The sequence below is a fragment of the Cryptotermes secundus genome, unplaced genomic scaffold (assembly GCF_002891405.2).
Source record: "Cryptotermes secundus unplaced genomic scaffold, Csec_1.0 scaffold280, whole genome shotgun sequence".
Taxonomy (NCBI): Eukaryota; Metazoa; Arthropoda; class Insecta; order Blattodea; family Kalotermitidae; genus Cryptotermes; species Cryptotermes secundus.
The window spans coordinates 2,152,309-2,167,674 of NW_019720566.1; the positions used below are offsets into that span (position 1 = coordinate 2,152,309).

General features: G+C 42.4%; 1 protein-coding gene across 13 annotated transcripts in view; it reads right to left on the reverse strand.

Annotated features, from left to right (window-relative positions):
- The window catches only part of LOC111868594 (ankyrin-3), a 276,782-nt gene extending 262,166 nt beyond the window's left edge, over positions 1 to 14,616 (reverse strand). For 5 of the 13 annotated variants that reach the window (XM_033753126.1, XM_023859392.2, XM_033753125.1 and 2 more), the window contains exon 1: positions 14,227 to 14,612. In XM_033753126.1, the coding sequence (XP_033609017.1) occupies positions 14,227 to 14,352 (126 nt within the window). In that variant the 5' untranslated portion in view covers positions 14,353 to 14,612. Of the gene's footprint in view, positions 1 to 14,226 lie in introns of all 13 variants that reach the window. The other 8 variants (XR_002843535.2, XR_002843534.2, XM_023859410.2 and 5 more) reach the window with 4 other exon arrangements.
- Positions 14,617 to 15,366: the final 750 nt, after the last annotated feature.

Below are 15,366 nucleotides of genomic sequence, written 5' to 3' on the forward strand. Positions count from 1 at the left end.
GGCTGACTTTCAACGGACTATATGGCGTCATATACAAGAACACGGAATTCTTTACGCCTATATATAGTTTACAAATGACTAACATGTATGGGAATGTATGTACAATTATACTGTATATAAGGAGTGTTCTCCATACAAATTGTAAGGGACTTCTCCAACAAAACTACAAGCATTCACTGGAGCCATGTGGAACAATAATATATGGCCACACTTCAGAGCTAAAGAAAATGTTAACACTCTTTATTACCACCAGAAAAAGAAATAAACAGACACTTCACGTGGTCGCCAACTGTGGACTTTCACAGGAAAAAGGGGGGACCAAAAAAAAAGAAGGTTTGTTTACACCAAATTACACTCATATACAACATCTCAAGTGGCTCGTCCAACGTTCACAACGTAAATGAAATTCAGCGCAGGCGAATGTTGCATTTTCACAGAAATTCCTTCAAAATATTTTCAAAGATCATCTATTCCTTCAAAATATTTTCAAAGATCATCTTATATAACGCCGCTGAGTCGAACATGACGAATACCGTACTGCCTCCGACTTGAGGTGGCAAACACACGACCTTCCTCCTCAGACTGTGTTAGGGGTGAAACAGAATGCATCGCCATAACATATCCATCCTATGAATTTGATTTGTTTCATTCTGGTCCGTCACACTAACAATTACAAAGACAAAACAACTCCGTCCAGTGTGCCTATTTAAGTTTTACTACTTGAAAACTTAGCACCCTTACATGTTTCGATCCTTACGGATCATCTTCAGAAGGAACATCGACACTTATTTTGAAACTACTATCACAACAGGTGTTCTGAGTGCTAAATTACATAACACACAATGCCTGGAATACACAATATACACAAAATCCAATTTGGTTTATAAATTTTAACTTAAACACCAAAGTTTTTAAAAACTTTAATACCAGGAAAGCTGCTTGTGATTGTGAAAAATTGGATTTTGTGTATATTGTGTATTCTAGGCATTGTGTGTGTATGTAATTTAGCACTCAGAACACCTGTTGTGATAGTAGTTTCCAAATAGGTATCGATGTTCCCTCTCAAGATGATCCGTAAGGCTCGTAACATGTAAGGGTGCTAAGTTTTCAAGTACTAAAACTTAAATAGTCACACTGAACGGAGTTTTGTCTTTGTAATATCCATCCTACATACTTTCATGCAAACTGACCATGTGGTTCAAAACCTGTTATTCTATTTCCGAGCAGCCAACCAATGAAAACACGGTGTCCCTGCAACCACACGATGTTACTAACGGCCGTGACGCCGATGCGACCTAACACCCCGTAATACAGTCACGTACGGTCACGTAGGTATACAGCAGCCGATGATTCATGTGAATTCAGATGTGCATGAATCATGCAGAAGAGCTCTTGTGTTCAAGACATAAAGAACGGGCGAGCCACGACAGCCCGGTAAAAGCTTCTTTTTCATTCTGACTTTCCTACCTAACAAATTTTAAGGGAAACTGTCAAGTCGCCCCCTTCCCTCCTCAGTTATATCCCAGATATCAGGATAATCATACAGAATGATTATAATTTATTGTCGGGGTTTCCGTGGTCTATAATTTTCAAACCGGAAATAATAAAATAAAACTGCTTATGGAATATGAAAACGTAACCCAGAAAGTGTTACTGTTTATAGAATCAATACTGCAGAATGATAAACAACTTCAATATGGCACGTAAGATACCAAAGCGGTATTCAATTTCTCTCCATGTGTTCTCCAGCATTTGGGGTGTAACTGTTTCGATCGCAGCTACAGTTCATTAAGTGGGGTCATAGGGGTCCTGCAAACAACGTACTTAACGTATCCCCACAGGAATATCATGAGGCGTAATATCGAGTGAGCGCGGAGGCCACTGAATTGGTCCATCAAGCCCAACCCAGCTCCCAGGAAAACGCATGTCAAGAAATACTCGGACAATAGGAGCCAAATGTTGAGATGCACCATCTGGCTGATGATCTTCCAACTGGGGTAACAGATACAACTGTAGAATGTCCAGAAGTCCAGGCAGACCACGGAAACCTTGACAATAGTTTAGAATCACACTGTATTTCTGAGGTACGGGTTTTTTAATGCTAGTGGGGTGGGACTAAGTCCCTTGTACTGCGGCCACTTCTCGCCTATTGTACCAGCCCCAAATGGTGGGAAGCCAGCGACTAACCGCTTGAGCTATGGCGCGGCCGAGGCACGGGGTTACAATCCAAGCATTATTATACTCAACATTAACAAAATTCAATTTACTGACACTGATATGGGATTGATACAAGAAAGAGATGAACAGGGCACGAAAGTTCGGGTATACCGAACGTCCAACAGACCAGAAAGCATACCTTCTTCGCATTCTCGGTCGGAAGGCCGGCCATCCAGTTCATCTGGTCCGGCACTCAGATCCTGTATTAGTGTCGGCCTCCGCCTTCCACATACATCCCAGTTCCTTATTTCCACCCGTTTTCACATTCGAAGCTACACAGCCTATGCAGTAAAGGTGTCATTTAATATATCTCGAACACGTTAAACCTGTGGTCTTCAGTGACCATGAAGAGGACGCTTGCTTGGATTACTCTTCAGCCCCTAAGACGAAGCTGCACGATCCTCTGGAGACTCAGCAAACTTCCATCAGACAACATGGCGTCACATCCCAGAAGGCAGCACCCTTCAAATTACGAATATGGCGGCATTAACGCAATTTTCGCTTCCAAACCCAGTGGAGCACATGACAAACCGTGACGTGCGTGGAGGCAAACAGGTCGTGACGATGAGAAGTGGATTGAACACCGCAAAAGAACATAATGGAAGACTTTTGTGCTAGCTGTGATGGACATTCTGGTTCCAAAACAACAGACAATTTTTAACGGCTTAATAACTACCACATTTTAAGGGGCGACTCCATTCCATGGGGACATCATCATATTCTAATGCCGTTTTTATGTCACTACTAACAAACTGGGATGTCAGTCATGTAGCATGCAACCGACTTTCACGAAAGTAACACAGAACAATCGTCTGAACCAAGCATATCTATCGTGAGACATAAGAGAAGCGTCACCTTGGTGATATAGCCTCAGACAGATGTGATAATCGCTGGACGGTCCTACGGTGCAACGGGAACTGGACAAGCAAGACTCAGAAATGTAGGTACGGGTATCAATACTAATACTATTAACAACAACCACAATAATAATAATAATGATGATAATAATAATAATAATAATAATAATAATAATAAAGCACACAGTTAAATAAACAAACAAGAATTTAAAAGACATACGTAACAATACAATGAAGATACGTCGCCTAATACAAATCAACAAACAGGCTAATACTTAAATAAAATTACTAAAGAAATTAATGATTAGCAAACGACAGACAACGAATCAAATCAATACTTGAGAAAATGACCAAATAAATATCCATACAGGTGAATAAATGTGCACGGTTATATAAAACACATCACTAAATGCATTAATAAAAGTAAATAATCATGAAACGATAAGTAGCACACAAAGAAATAATTAATTACAAATAAACAGCGAAGCACAAAACTGAGCAAACACTGAACAAATGGGCCAAAAGAAATACCGAAGTACAAACTCAGAGAAATAAGTATATTTGAATACAAAATACACGAAACATGAAATAATTTGTAAGGTAAAAGAAAAGGTAAAGTTGTCCCTGAGCATAACTGATTAAGCACTACACCATTAAGGCGTATGGGGAAGTGGCTGTATAGATCCACGTTTTCTTGACCTCGGCACTAGTTGGTGAGTGGCCTGCTTCACGCCCCGGCAGCTTTATCCTCAGGGAAAGAGCTCCAGTAACCAGTGTACAGGAGGTAGGGTGGACCCCAGAACCGGTATGGACGTGGAAAGGAGAAAAATCTTACCCCTACCGGGACTCGAACTGCGACCCCTCGGCCGCCCAACCCGTACCCAGTCACTATGCCTTCTAAGGAATGTAAAGCAAGTAAAAATGTAAAGGTATCCCTGTAACAGGCCGTGGAGGTCCACAGGGTTGTGAGATGTTGAGGTTCCCACATTTTATAGACAATCGGGCCCGTGGGGTTGTGAGATGTTGAGATTGCCGCATTTTACAATCGGCTCATAGACGGCGGTAAGGTTGTCAGCCTGACGGGCCGGCCGCCCTTTACGCCCAAGAATATTCCTGGTACTCATTTCTGTTAGAGGCTGAGTCGACCCCAGGGCCATAGTTCCGCTGGAAGGGTTAGGTAAATGGAAAAAATCCACCTCATCGGGATTCGACCCCGCGACCTTCCGGCTTGTAGCATAGTGCCTCGACCAACTGCGCTACCGCGTACCCCCAACTAAAAAATGTATATTTAAAAAATGAAAACACGTCCTGCCCGCTGTACAGCGTCCACGAAAAGCGAACACGTGACGGTTCCCACACAAAAGACACGGGTCTTCAATTTGCCTTGTCTGTGACTGTTCGCGGAACTGATTATGAAATTTTAAGAGGCTCGGCAACTCCCTTCCTTGAGAAGTAGTTTTCTCTTTTAAATAGAACAGTGCAGGAGTTATTATCCGGACCTAAACTGCAGTGGCACAGGACAGTACTAGACTGTTGGAAGGCGCAGTGGAATTACAGGAGTTTCTCGTATCCCTGGTGGGTTTGCCTAACCTCTCTTATGCGAACTGATTATGGATGTCTAATTTCCGATGCACTCACAGAAAAGATACAAAAGGCAACGGATCGACTTGTATCGAGAGCAGAGATCGAATGTCGCACAAACAATCGGATATGCTGGCAAAGTTTTCCACGTTCTCTTCATTTTCAAACTGAATGTAGAGATAATAAACTGACTACTACCATCTCTAGTTTATGTATCTCCATCCTCAGATCGAATTACAGGTTAAATAACCACTTCCTAACTTTATGGAGCTAAGCCCTTCTTGCGAAGCAGCCAGTTGTGCAGCTAGTCAAGCACTTCCCCAACATTTTATGGAACCCGAAGGTTCATTACCATGTTCACAATAGCCATCCACTGGTCCCTATCCTGAGCTAGCTCAATCCAGTCCATACCACGCCCATCCTTACCTAAGATCCACTGTGCCACTAATATTATCCACACACCATCTTAGTCTTCCTAGTGGTATCTTTCCTTTTGGCTTTCCCATTAATTCTCACCGCTTCTTCTGTTACCACTCTTGGCCCAACCTTTATTACCGTCTGTGAGCGCCCGCAACTCCAATCAGGGCTTGGTAATTATCTCAGGTGATTTATTTTTAAAGGGTGAGGATCTTTGTATTCGGAAGAGCTGAGGATCTCTTTCTCAAGGCCTATAAGGGACCTCTAGCTACAAGAGGCAGGAAATATGCTCAATGCTACAGACGCACATATATCAAGTTTAACTGTTTATTAAACGTTTATGCCCTTTTTCTTACTCAATCACTAATTCCACTTACGAACTTGCTTATTTTTTTCTTTTGCTTTTGAAGTACAACACTCCTTGCTTGTAGCGTCATTATTTTAGAACTCGAGTTACAACTCGGTTACTAATGCTTATAAGTACTGACAATAAATTTTCAACTGACACAAATTTTGCTTCTGAATTGTTCAAGACTGTGTGACTGACTTCTTGTTACTATACTTATAAATGCAGACAATTAAATGGCGACCGATATCAGTTTTGCTTCTGAATTGTTCAACAGCCGGCGTGTGACTGACTTCGACGACTGACTTTCCTTCAAACCGTGAGGTCCTTGGTCCATCAGCTTCTCGGCTCTGTCACACCCTTAAATTTTAGTGATTGGATGTTTTTGAAATTATGGAGTTCACTTTATTTCCCCGATTTCCAATCAGCTCACTGTAACTTTTGATTTTAGCCCTTAGACATAACGTAACTTTCATTAATTCTAGTCTAAGCGTGGGTCTCTGGAACGCCTCTCTAAGAATTACGAGTTGCAGAAACTGTCAAGCTAAGAATTCTCAAAGACTGCCGCAGTTACTCTTTCGAGCTAAAATTCTAAGAAATATCCACAGGGGTTCTTCATGTTCTATTCCAAGTTTGAGAATAAGCTAATTCTTACATGCAACAATAGGCCTATATCTCACTGACTTGTTCATAACATTGAACTGTGAAACAATTAAATTTCAAACTATTGAATGGGTGCATGGCAGTGGTGCGGTTGCACAATATCCTATACACACTCCTCTCCTACGTCATTCGTGCTACATTATCAGACAAATGTGTACCTACACAGACTTTACTATGCGTTTCATTTAAACACATTTATGGGTACCCCAAACTCTTATGTGAATACTGTACAATACTTCCGTGCTAATTGAATCATGCGCTCTCTTGAAGTCTACAAACAGCTGATGTACTGTCTCACTGCAATCCATTTTTTTCTTCAGTATCTAATGAATGCAACAAAAAAATGATCAGTAGTTGATCTGTTACGTTGAAATCCAAACTGATGATCCCCAATAATTTCACCTATTTATGGACTTAACCTTAAAATCATACTGGATAAAATTTTGTATGAAGTCGATAGCAGTGATATCCCACGATAATTACTACAGTAAGTTTTATTGCCCTTCTTGTGAACTAGTACAATAATAGACTCCTTCCACTAACCAGGCAATTTTTCCTTATGCCAAATAGAGGTAATAAGCTTATGGATCTTAGAATGTAATATTTCGCATCCTGCTTGAATCAGTTCTGCCGTAATTTGATCACTACCTGGCGATTTATACCTTCGAAACCTTCTAACAGCAATTTCAACCTCGAAAGGACTACGATCAGGTATTAACGGCTCAGCTGTATGTATTTAAGCATCCTGTTGCACTAATATATCATATATTCCATACAATATATTTCCGTCTACAATTAAACTTACTTTTTTATTGTCCCTCTTCCTTCTGACGACATGTTTCGGCCTTACACAGCCATCATGAGGTGTCTCTAACTCGCTAGAATTGTTGCGCTGTATGGTATGTCCAACTCCTCATATCACATGTGAATGCGATCTCTTAACTTGAAATAAACAGACCTTAATTAAAATCAATAAAACCTAGTTAAATTTTGTTAAAATTATCAATATTTTGACGACATTGTCTGAAGTCTCCTTGTTTGGCTTTATTTGTGCAGCCGCAAGGGTGTTCGTGATATTGTGTGGTTCCCACGTATGTTGGTGTAGTTATCATCTGTAATATGTAAAGAACATACCATGTATTACTATTATTGTTAGCTTTGCTACATTTTGTGGTTTTCTAAGTTAGTTTACTTCTTTATACTCACGTACGCCCCTTTGACTGTAAGCTCCTCACCCTAGATGTGTAGTGTTGTCGTTTATTGTTCTGTGTATGTAGCTCTTATGAACGTCTTATATTGTTCTTATTATCCCCATTTATATTTCTTGGATTCTGTAACAACTGAAATCAGTCGGTATAGCGACTGGGCTACAAGCTCAATGACCTAGGAACTGGGGTTCTTTCCCTGGTAGGAGCAAGATTTCTGTGTTGTCCATAACTGCCTCATCAGCTCTGGAGCCAACTCATCCTCCTACCCAATGGATACCTGGGAGTGTTTCCCGGTTGGTAAAGCGGCCGGAATGTGAAGCTGACCACTCACCTCCACCTACTGCCTAGGTTAAGAATGGTGGATCTATTCTTCCACTCCCTCATGCGTCTTCATGGCGTGGTGCTTAAACTTTACTTTTCTTACATTGGTAACTGACTTTCATAGGTATCACATTTTTAAAATTAGTTTTATCGGCCACGCATGCAGTCTGTACGTCGCTGACTTGCTCTTGCATTATTTAAAACTGTTGGCTGCATTGGATACGCAGTGTCAAAGGGAAAGATGATGACTGTGGGTAAGAACTGGAAGGGGATGGAAAGATGTGACTGTGCCAATTCAGTATTTGTATACAGGGACTGTAGCAAAACAAGAAATACTTTAGTTAAAATAATCGGGCTGTAGGCCAGCTTCGAAACCGTAACCCCGTGAATACGAGGAGTGATAACCACTCGACCACGATAGTCGGTATCTATGTGTGGGTCCCTAAGAACATTTAAACAAATAGCTGACTTTCAAGGAATTATATAGGGGGGGGGGGGTTATGTATGACACAACAGTCTCCAAAACAGGAGGGGTAACCGGGATCATTCACTGCCGAAATGAGAATGTACGCAGCTTCGGCACAAAGAAAATTCCCATCAGGCTCCTCCCCCCTCCAAAAAAAAATATTTTCTATACAGACTTGTGTATGTGAAAAGGTCGAAGGAAGGGTGGAATCCTGTTCGTCTTCCCCATTCCACTACCTTACGCCAAAAAAAAAACAGACACACAATAAGAATTATACCCCGCTTTGCTTCTTGGATAACGTACCAACACAAAGCCAACAAACTACAAATACCAATGGGAGGGGGTTTCTATTCGTTTCCCACCGTATTCTAGCTCTGCGTTTTCAACGACTTCTCGCCAGGTTTCAAAAAGTCACGTTCGTGAACAAGATGAGAAATACGCACAAAATTTCAGTCGAGAAAATACATGGGGTAGAGCAATGTTTCTCAACCGACGGACCGCAGTCCAGTAACAGGCCCTCGTCTTATGAAAAAGAATTTACCGGCCCGCAGTCTCACAAAGGTTGAGAGCCACTGGTGTAAAGAACAGTCTCCTAGGAGACATAGGTGCAGACGGGAGGGTAATAAATTCTATCCTGCTGGGTCTGTACATGTAGGCTGCTTTCAGCTTGTTCAAGTTAGCGACCGTGATCATGGGTTACACAGAAGCATGAGTCTGACTAGCTCAGCAACTACTACCGTCTGAAGGGCATCTCCCATGAACTCAGACATACCAGTAGGCCTATACGGGGTGTTTCACGACTTAGGGCATAACTGCAGGAGGTGATTTCCTGGGTCTTTGTAATAAAAAAGTTCATATAAACATGTGTCCGATTTTGGACAGTTACGGAGTTATGACCGTTTTTTCATTCCCGTGCACGCCCTCGTGTGAACCGCGTCTGTCAGCTGGAGCGTCGCTATTTTTAGCCAGCTACAGACAGGGCGCTCTCGTTATCTCGACACTTGAGATGTACCTAAGGCGGGGAGGGTTGGTATGTCCGGCGCGTTCACAACCGAGCGTCAGCCTGTGTTGCGGCCGGCGGTGGCATTTTCGAAAATCAGCTTTAAGCACCAATCAATTCAAATTAAAGGTAATTTTACGAAGTTAACTTTGCATTCATACTTTAAATGTATCATGTACTATGCTAGTTTATTATTTTGTTCCGTCTATTGTCAGTAATCGTTACCTTCTATTCTGAGTTTAAAACAATGCGAGTCTATACAAAGTTTTTATGCCTGCTATGATATATAGTATAACATTCATTTTGATCTAGAATCAGTACTAATCCAACTGGTAATTTTAGGCGATTCACAAATTTATGGTAGCAACGCATGACACGCAGTCATTGTTTTATGACATTTCCTGTGCCGGTTTGCATGCTTGAAAGTCTGTAACAGTATCTACGGTGTTGTGCAAGATCTTTGTGAAATTTCCTCTGATAAGCGCTGAATTCCGTGGGCTTCAATTGGTCATTCTCCATAAGGCAAAAGAACTGGACTACAGCCTACTGCATGCCTTGGCATTCTTATGGCGATACAGCTGCAGTTTCCCACCCTTCAGCACTAGATGGTGGTGAGTGGTTAACGTCATATCCGGGCTGTTTATCGCCCGTAAACAGCCCCGGTCCCCGCTGGACAGCTGGATGGATGCGACCCACAATCCGTTTGGACACAGTGGTGAAAAGAAATATCTCTGTCCCCACTGGGAGTCAAAACCCGATTCTCCTGGTATCCAACCCATATAATAGTTACTGCAATTACTGTCAGTGCACGGAAATTTGACGGCGGTTACCATGCGTAGAAGTGAAAGAATTATCATCAGACCTGCCTCGGCAACCAGCGGACGTGGTATGCATATACGACGGGACATATTTCACGGCGAGCTTCTTTCACTGTTGCTTGTAGCATATATATATGGTCAGCAGCAAGTAAATATGTTACCATGTACAGAAGTGTGATGCGGAAATTCCTTACTGAGTCCCCATGCAAGGTCCCTAACAGTGGGATACTTAATGGTAACGTATAAACCAGTAGTGATCTGCCGGGTCACAGACCTGGAACGTTTCTTAAAGAGGAAAAGGAAGGATTATTATGTGTGCATACCTCCTTATTCGAGGATACATGCCTGGGGTGATAAGAAAATGTTAACCAACTCATTTCGAGCCAACCTTGTACTTTTAATTTCTTTTTATTTTAGAAAATGACCACTAGCATGAACTAGGTTATGTAGCTGAAAATTACGTAGAATTATATGCACGGATGTCGAAGGTACTAGTCTATTTCCCAGAATAAAACCATAAGTTCTCCTAAGGAACTGTAGTAACATCACAAAGGGTAGAAACTGATGTTCCCTCTAAGTTCGGTGCTATCTTTTTTTTTTGTATCTCCATATATTTGTACAATCAGTCCCATTATGGGCTATAAGTCCATCTTATGTGAGACTTAATCTACAGCTTAAATACTAAGAGAGAACATGTAGGGGAGAGTAATGCTCCAGTGAGCATTCTCTAGGAATCTATTTCGGATGTGACTTTGTTATTTTGTGTATTGCATTTATATGAAGCGCGCCGTTAGGTCGTCTGGTTTATGCCTTTTCAGTCTTCTGGGCTCGTCTGCACCGTTTAGTAGTGTGGTTGCCAGTTCATTTGGGTGTGCTGTTATCTTGTGTTTGTATTTACGGCTGATGTTTGTGGTTTCTTGACGTACTGTGGGTATGTCTAGATCGGCGTGGAGTAGTCTGTTTAGGCCGTACCGCGGTGCATTGACTATAGCGCGAAGTACTTTGTTTTGAAATCTCTGTAACATTTCTATATTGGATGTACTTGCAGTTCCCCATAATGCTGCGCCGTAAGTCTAAACAGGCTTCAGTATTGTCTTGTAAACGAGGAGTTTATTTTCGGTAGACAGTCCTGACTTTCTGCCAATTAGCCAATGCATTTGACTAAATTTGATGTCCAGTTGTTTTCTTTTGGCGAGAATATGTGTGCGCCAGGTCAACCTTCGGTCCAGGTGAAGGCCTAGGTATTTGATGAATTCCTCTTGTGGTATGCGCGTTCCGTTTAATAGTACCGGAGGGCAGGTTCCGCGTCCCAAAGCGAAGGTGATGTGCACGGATTTAGTTTCGTTGGCCTTAATTCTCCAGCGCTGTAGCCATTCTTCGAATTGGTCTAGGTGTGTTTGCAGTATCCGGGATGATTCAGTAGGGTTCTCGTGAGACGCTAGTATTGTTGTGTCGTCGGCATAGGTGGCAAGCATTGTTTGTCCGGCTTCTGGCAAGTCAGCCGTATATATGGAATATAACATAGGCCCTAGGATACTTCCCTGCGGAACTCCGGGTAAGACATGGTATAAGTCGGTATAGGCTTCGTCGTATTTAACTAAAAAAGTTTTGTTGGTAAGGTAGGACTTTAGTAGGGAATACATTGGATATGGGAGAGCGCACTTAAGTTTGTCTAATTAGCCTATGTGCCATACTTTATCGAAGGCTTGGCTTATATCAACACATACAGCTGAGTAGTAGCGCCTGTTCTCAAATTCACTATGAATTTGGTTTACTAATCGATGTACTTGTTCGATCGTTCCGTGACCTTTTCTGAAGCCAAACTGATGTGTAGGTATGAGCCGATGATCGTCGATTTCAGGTACTAACCGTTTGAGCAGAATTTAGTGCTATCTGGGCAGGTTACTAAACAGTGGAGCAACCAATGGGAGCGATTCTTTTACAGTGCGCTTATTTACCATCAAAAAAATGTGCATTCATATTTTTCAGTTAGAATATAGACAATACAGTATTTCAATACAATAAATTTAACAAACTTGTAGAATAATTGTACCAACATGTCACACTTCAGTGACTGGATTGCGATACTATGCACTGATGGAGTACCGTCTTTACTACTACCCTAGAAGCTTTTCGTGTCCTTCATTTGCTGCCCAGTGTCTATGCACCGCAATACAAACAAAACAAACTCCGTGGCTTGAGTACGCAAGCGAACTATACCGACCGAGCGACCGCCGCTTGTCGGCGAAGTTAGTCCCAACTTTAGCGGATAGATGACCCCGTTCCAGACCCACTACTTCTCAGAAAATCTGGTAGCGCCGGGACTCAAAACCCTGGACCTCTGTATCTGTAGCCAGGAACTCTGACCACTAGACCACAGAGGTGGAATACAAGTCGATATTTCATCAGGATGAAGCGTGTGATTTTATTTTCATCAAGTTGACCAGTCAAATTCTGTACGTATGTAAATCCGTTATGCTGGTACTCCTGGTTTAATAAATATTTCCACTACTGATGAGCTTGAAGTATCATGTCACTGCATGGTGTCTAGTTCTCTTGTTACTGCTTCTAATTCTTCTCTGAAGTATTCATCAGAGTGAAATTCTGACTGAAGTTACACCATCTGATTCATGGATCCTCTAGCTGACATCTGCACTATCACCATACCAATATGTCTGCATGAAACTGAACCACTCTACACTGTACTGACCTTGATACGAGAACAGTTTTTCGTAAGACTTGGATACATTAACACACGAAAATCAGAAGCCTTTCTCTGACCAAACTGAAGCGTTTTAAACTTCTACACTTGAAGCTAAAAATGTTCATTCTGTCGCCAAAAACAATTATGATATAAATCACCAGAAAGTTTGGTAGGGCCTACTGATGTTTTGGAACCGGGATAGATCGGTCGGTATAGGACTGTCAGTACAGCGATTAGCTACGGGCTGGACGGCCGAAAGGTCGGAATTCGAGCCCCGATCTGGGCAAGATTTCTTCTCTTCTACACGTCGTCTGGACCAGTGTTTCTCAACCACCGGTCCCTCGTCTTACAATAAAAGAACTTGCCGAGCCGCGGTTTCACAAACGTTGAGAACCACTGGTCTAGACCGGTTCTGGAGCCCACCCAGGCTCCCATACAATGGGTACCAGGGGCTCTTTCCCTGGGGTAAAACGGCTGCGGAGTAAAGCTGACCACTGACCTCAAACTCGTGCCGAGATCAAAAATACGTGGATCTATACATCCACCCCCATACGCCTTCATGACATACTGCTTAATTACCTAAGCGCGGGTGAAACCTTACCTTACTTTATCGCAGCGTTCATACCGGCCCTGGGGCCCACACAACCTCCTATTATATTGGAGCCTCTTTCCCCGGGGGTAGAGTGGCCATAGCGTGATGCTGGTCACTCACCTTTATCTAGTGCTGAAATTATGAATGCTGGAGCTATACCTCCCCTCCTCCATACATCTTCACAGCATAGTGCTTATTAACTAAGCATGGGTACAATTTCGTGGGGCACTCGGTTACGTAGCTGGTTGAAACACTATGGTATAAGCTGGAGGGTCGCGGGTTCGATTCCCGATGAGGTCACTGGATTTTTCAATTGACCTAATCCTTCCAGCCGTACTGTAGTCCTGGGGTCGGCTAAACTTCTAATAGAAATGAGTACCAGGAACCTTCCTTGTGGTAAAGGGCGGCCGGCGCGTAACACTGACAACCTCACCATCTGTGGGTCGACTGTCTAGAAAATGTGGGAGCCCGACGCCTAACAACCCTATGGGCTTCCACCGCCTGTCACTGGAATTCACTTTTTTTTTCTTTAATCTTTCATTGGGTTCAACTTCACTGACTGACTCTTGGTCCATTTCGCGTAAGTTTTTCAACTCCAATGGCTGTAATTATAACATGGATATAGTGATAAAACGGAAAGTTTATCTTCACAACTGCCTCCGTGAAGTGGAGAAACCCATGAAAAGTCTGTCCGGATAGCCGCTCTCCGGCCCGAGATTCAAACCCGGGGCCTCCTAATACGTGGTAAGGGTGCTAACCGCTAAAAATTAACGCTGCAATATAAGGTTGTTGGACAAAACGTTGGAGGTGGGGCAACAATCCGTTTAACCTGCAACTTTCAACATCTCTTGTGACAACCACGTTGATTTTAGGAAGCTGGATCATCTCCAATATAACTGTCAAAGAATCTGCTTTGGAATCGTGGAGCTCACCCCACCAAACTCAGCCTCCAAAAGCTATCGCAAAACGTTTCTTTTCTCATCCGGCACGGAATGCCTGAATAAATGTATGACAGTCACAAAAACACTATAAATACCTGTTTCCCAGTTCCTCTTGGTAATGTCTCCACATTGTTACCATTGACAACTGGAGCTGTCTTCTCAGTTTGGGGGGCAGATTGCTTTGTGTCTTCCCCCGCCGTGCCCCCTGCTTCTCCCGGCATTCCAAAATATTCTATTCACGAAACTAAAAAAAAAATGGTCGTAATATAAAACGAATTTCGCCCAGAGCCACTTGACAACACCCGCTAGAAATTCAGCAAAACACAAAACACTACGATATTTAACACATCCCTACATAATTCGACGCCTTGCCAGAATAACTTCTCCTCCACCAACCACTTCTTTCCTCTCACACTAACTGGACAATAACGCCGTGCGGGCCTGCGTGATCATCAGGGCAAAACAGACCTGACGCCGCCAATCTCTCGCAAACAACGAGAGAACTCTTACCGTTCTTCAAACAGCGAGATGTTTGCATCTGCGATCAGTTCTTAAATCTGTTATCACGGATTTCTCATAAAGACACATTCTTGTTTATATCTTGTGCATTATATATTACTGTCAATAATCATGTGCTAATTCCACAACACCTGTTCTTCGTAATGCAATTGTCAATACAACGGCAACATAATTGGGGTGCCACCTGTTGTCAACTTCTAGTACTAACTCCCGTCGTCACACGTGGCTCTGCAGTTAATGATGCACACTGCAAGGAATTTACTACAACCACAAAAAATGCATGGTTGACAAATTTTAAGGTAACAAGGCGGTTCACGTCTGGTCCACTCAACCTTCTAATTGACCTCTTTCCATGAAATATTGTTAATAAAACTCTCAGTAGGTTATCTGTAACCCCAATCCATACTACTTTACATGTCTGGCACAATTTTACGATACCGTGCAAAAAATGAAAAGCCTCATTATGTAATTATTTTTCATTCCTCTTTGGGTTCATAGCCCTCAATTCCAAACACTGTCCTGAGCATTTGCTTTGAAACACTCGTAATCTCTGATATCTCTGAATCACGTAGGCACTGTCCCCTGAAATTGCTGCAGTACGTCAAGACTTCGGTAAATCAGAAGCTTTAATGTATTTCGTGTATTTCTGTTGAGATTTATTGAATAAAATGAGACCTGACCTGTCTGTAAGTCACACAGCTCATTGTCTCACTGGG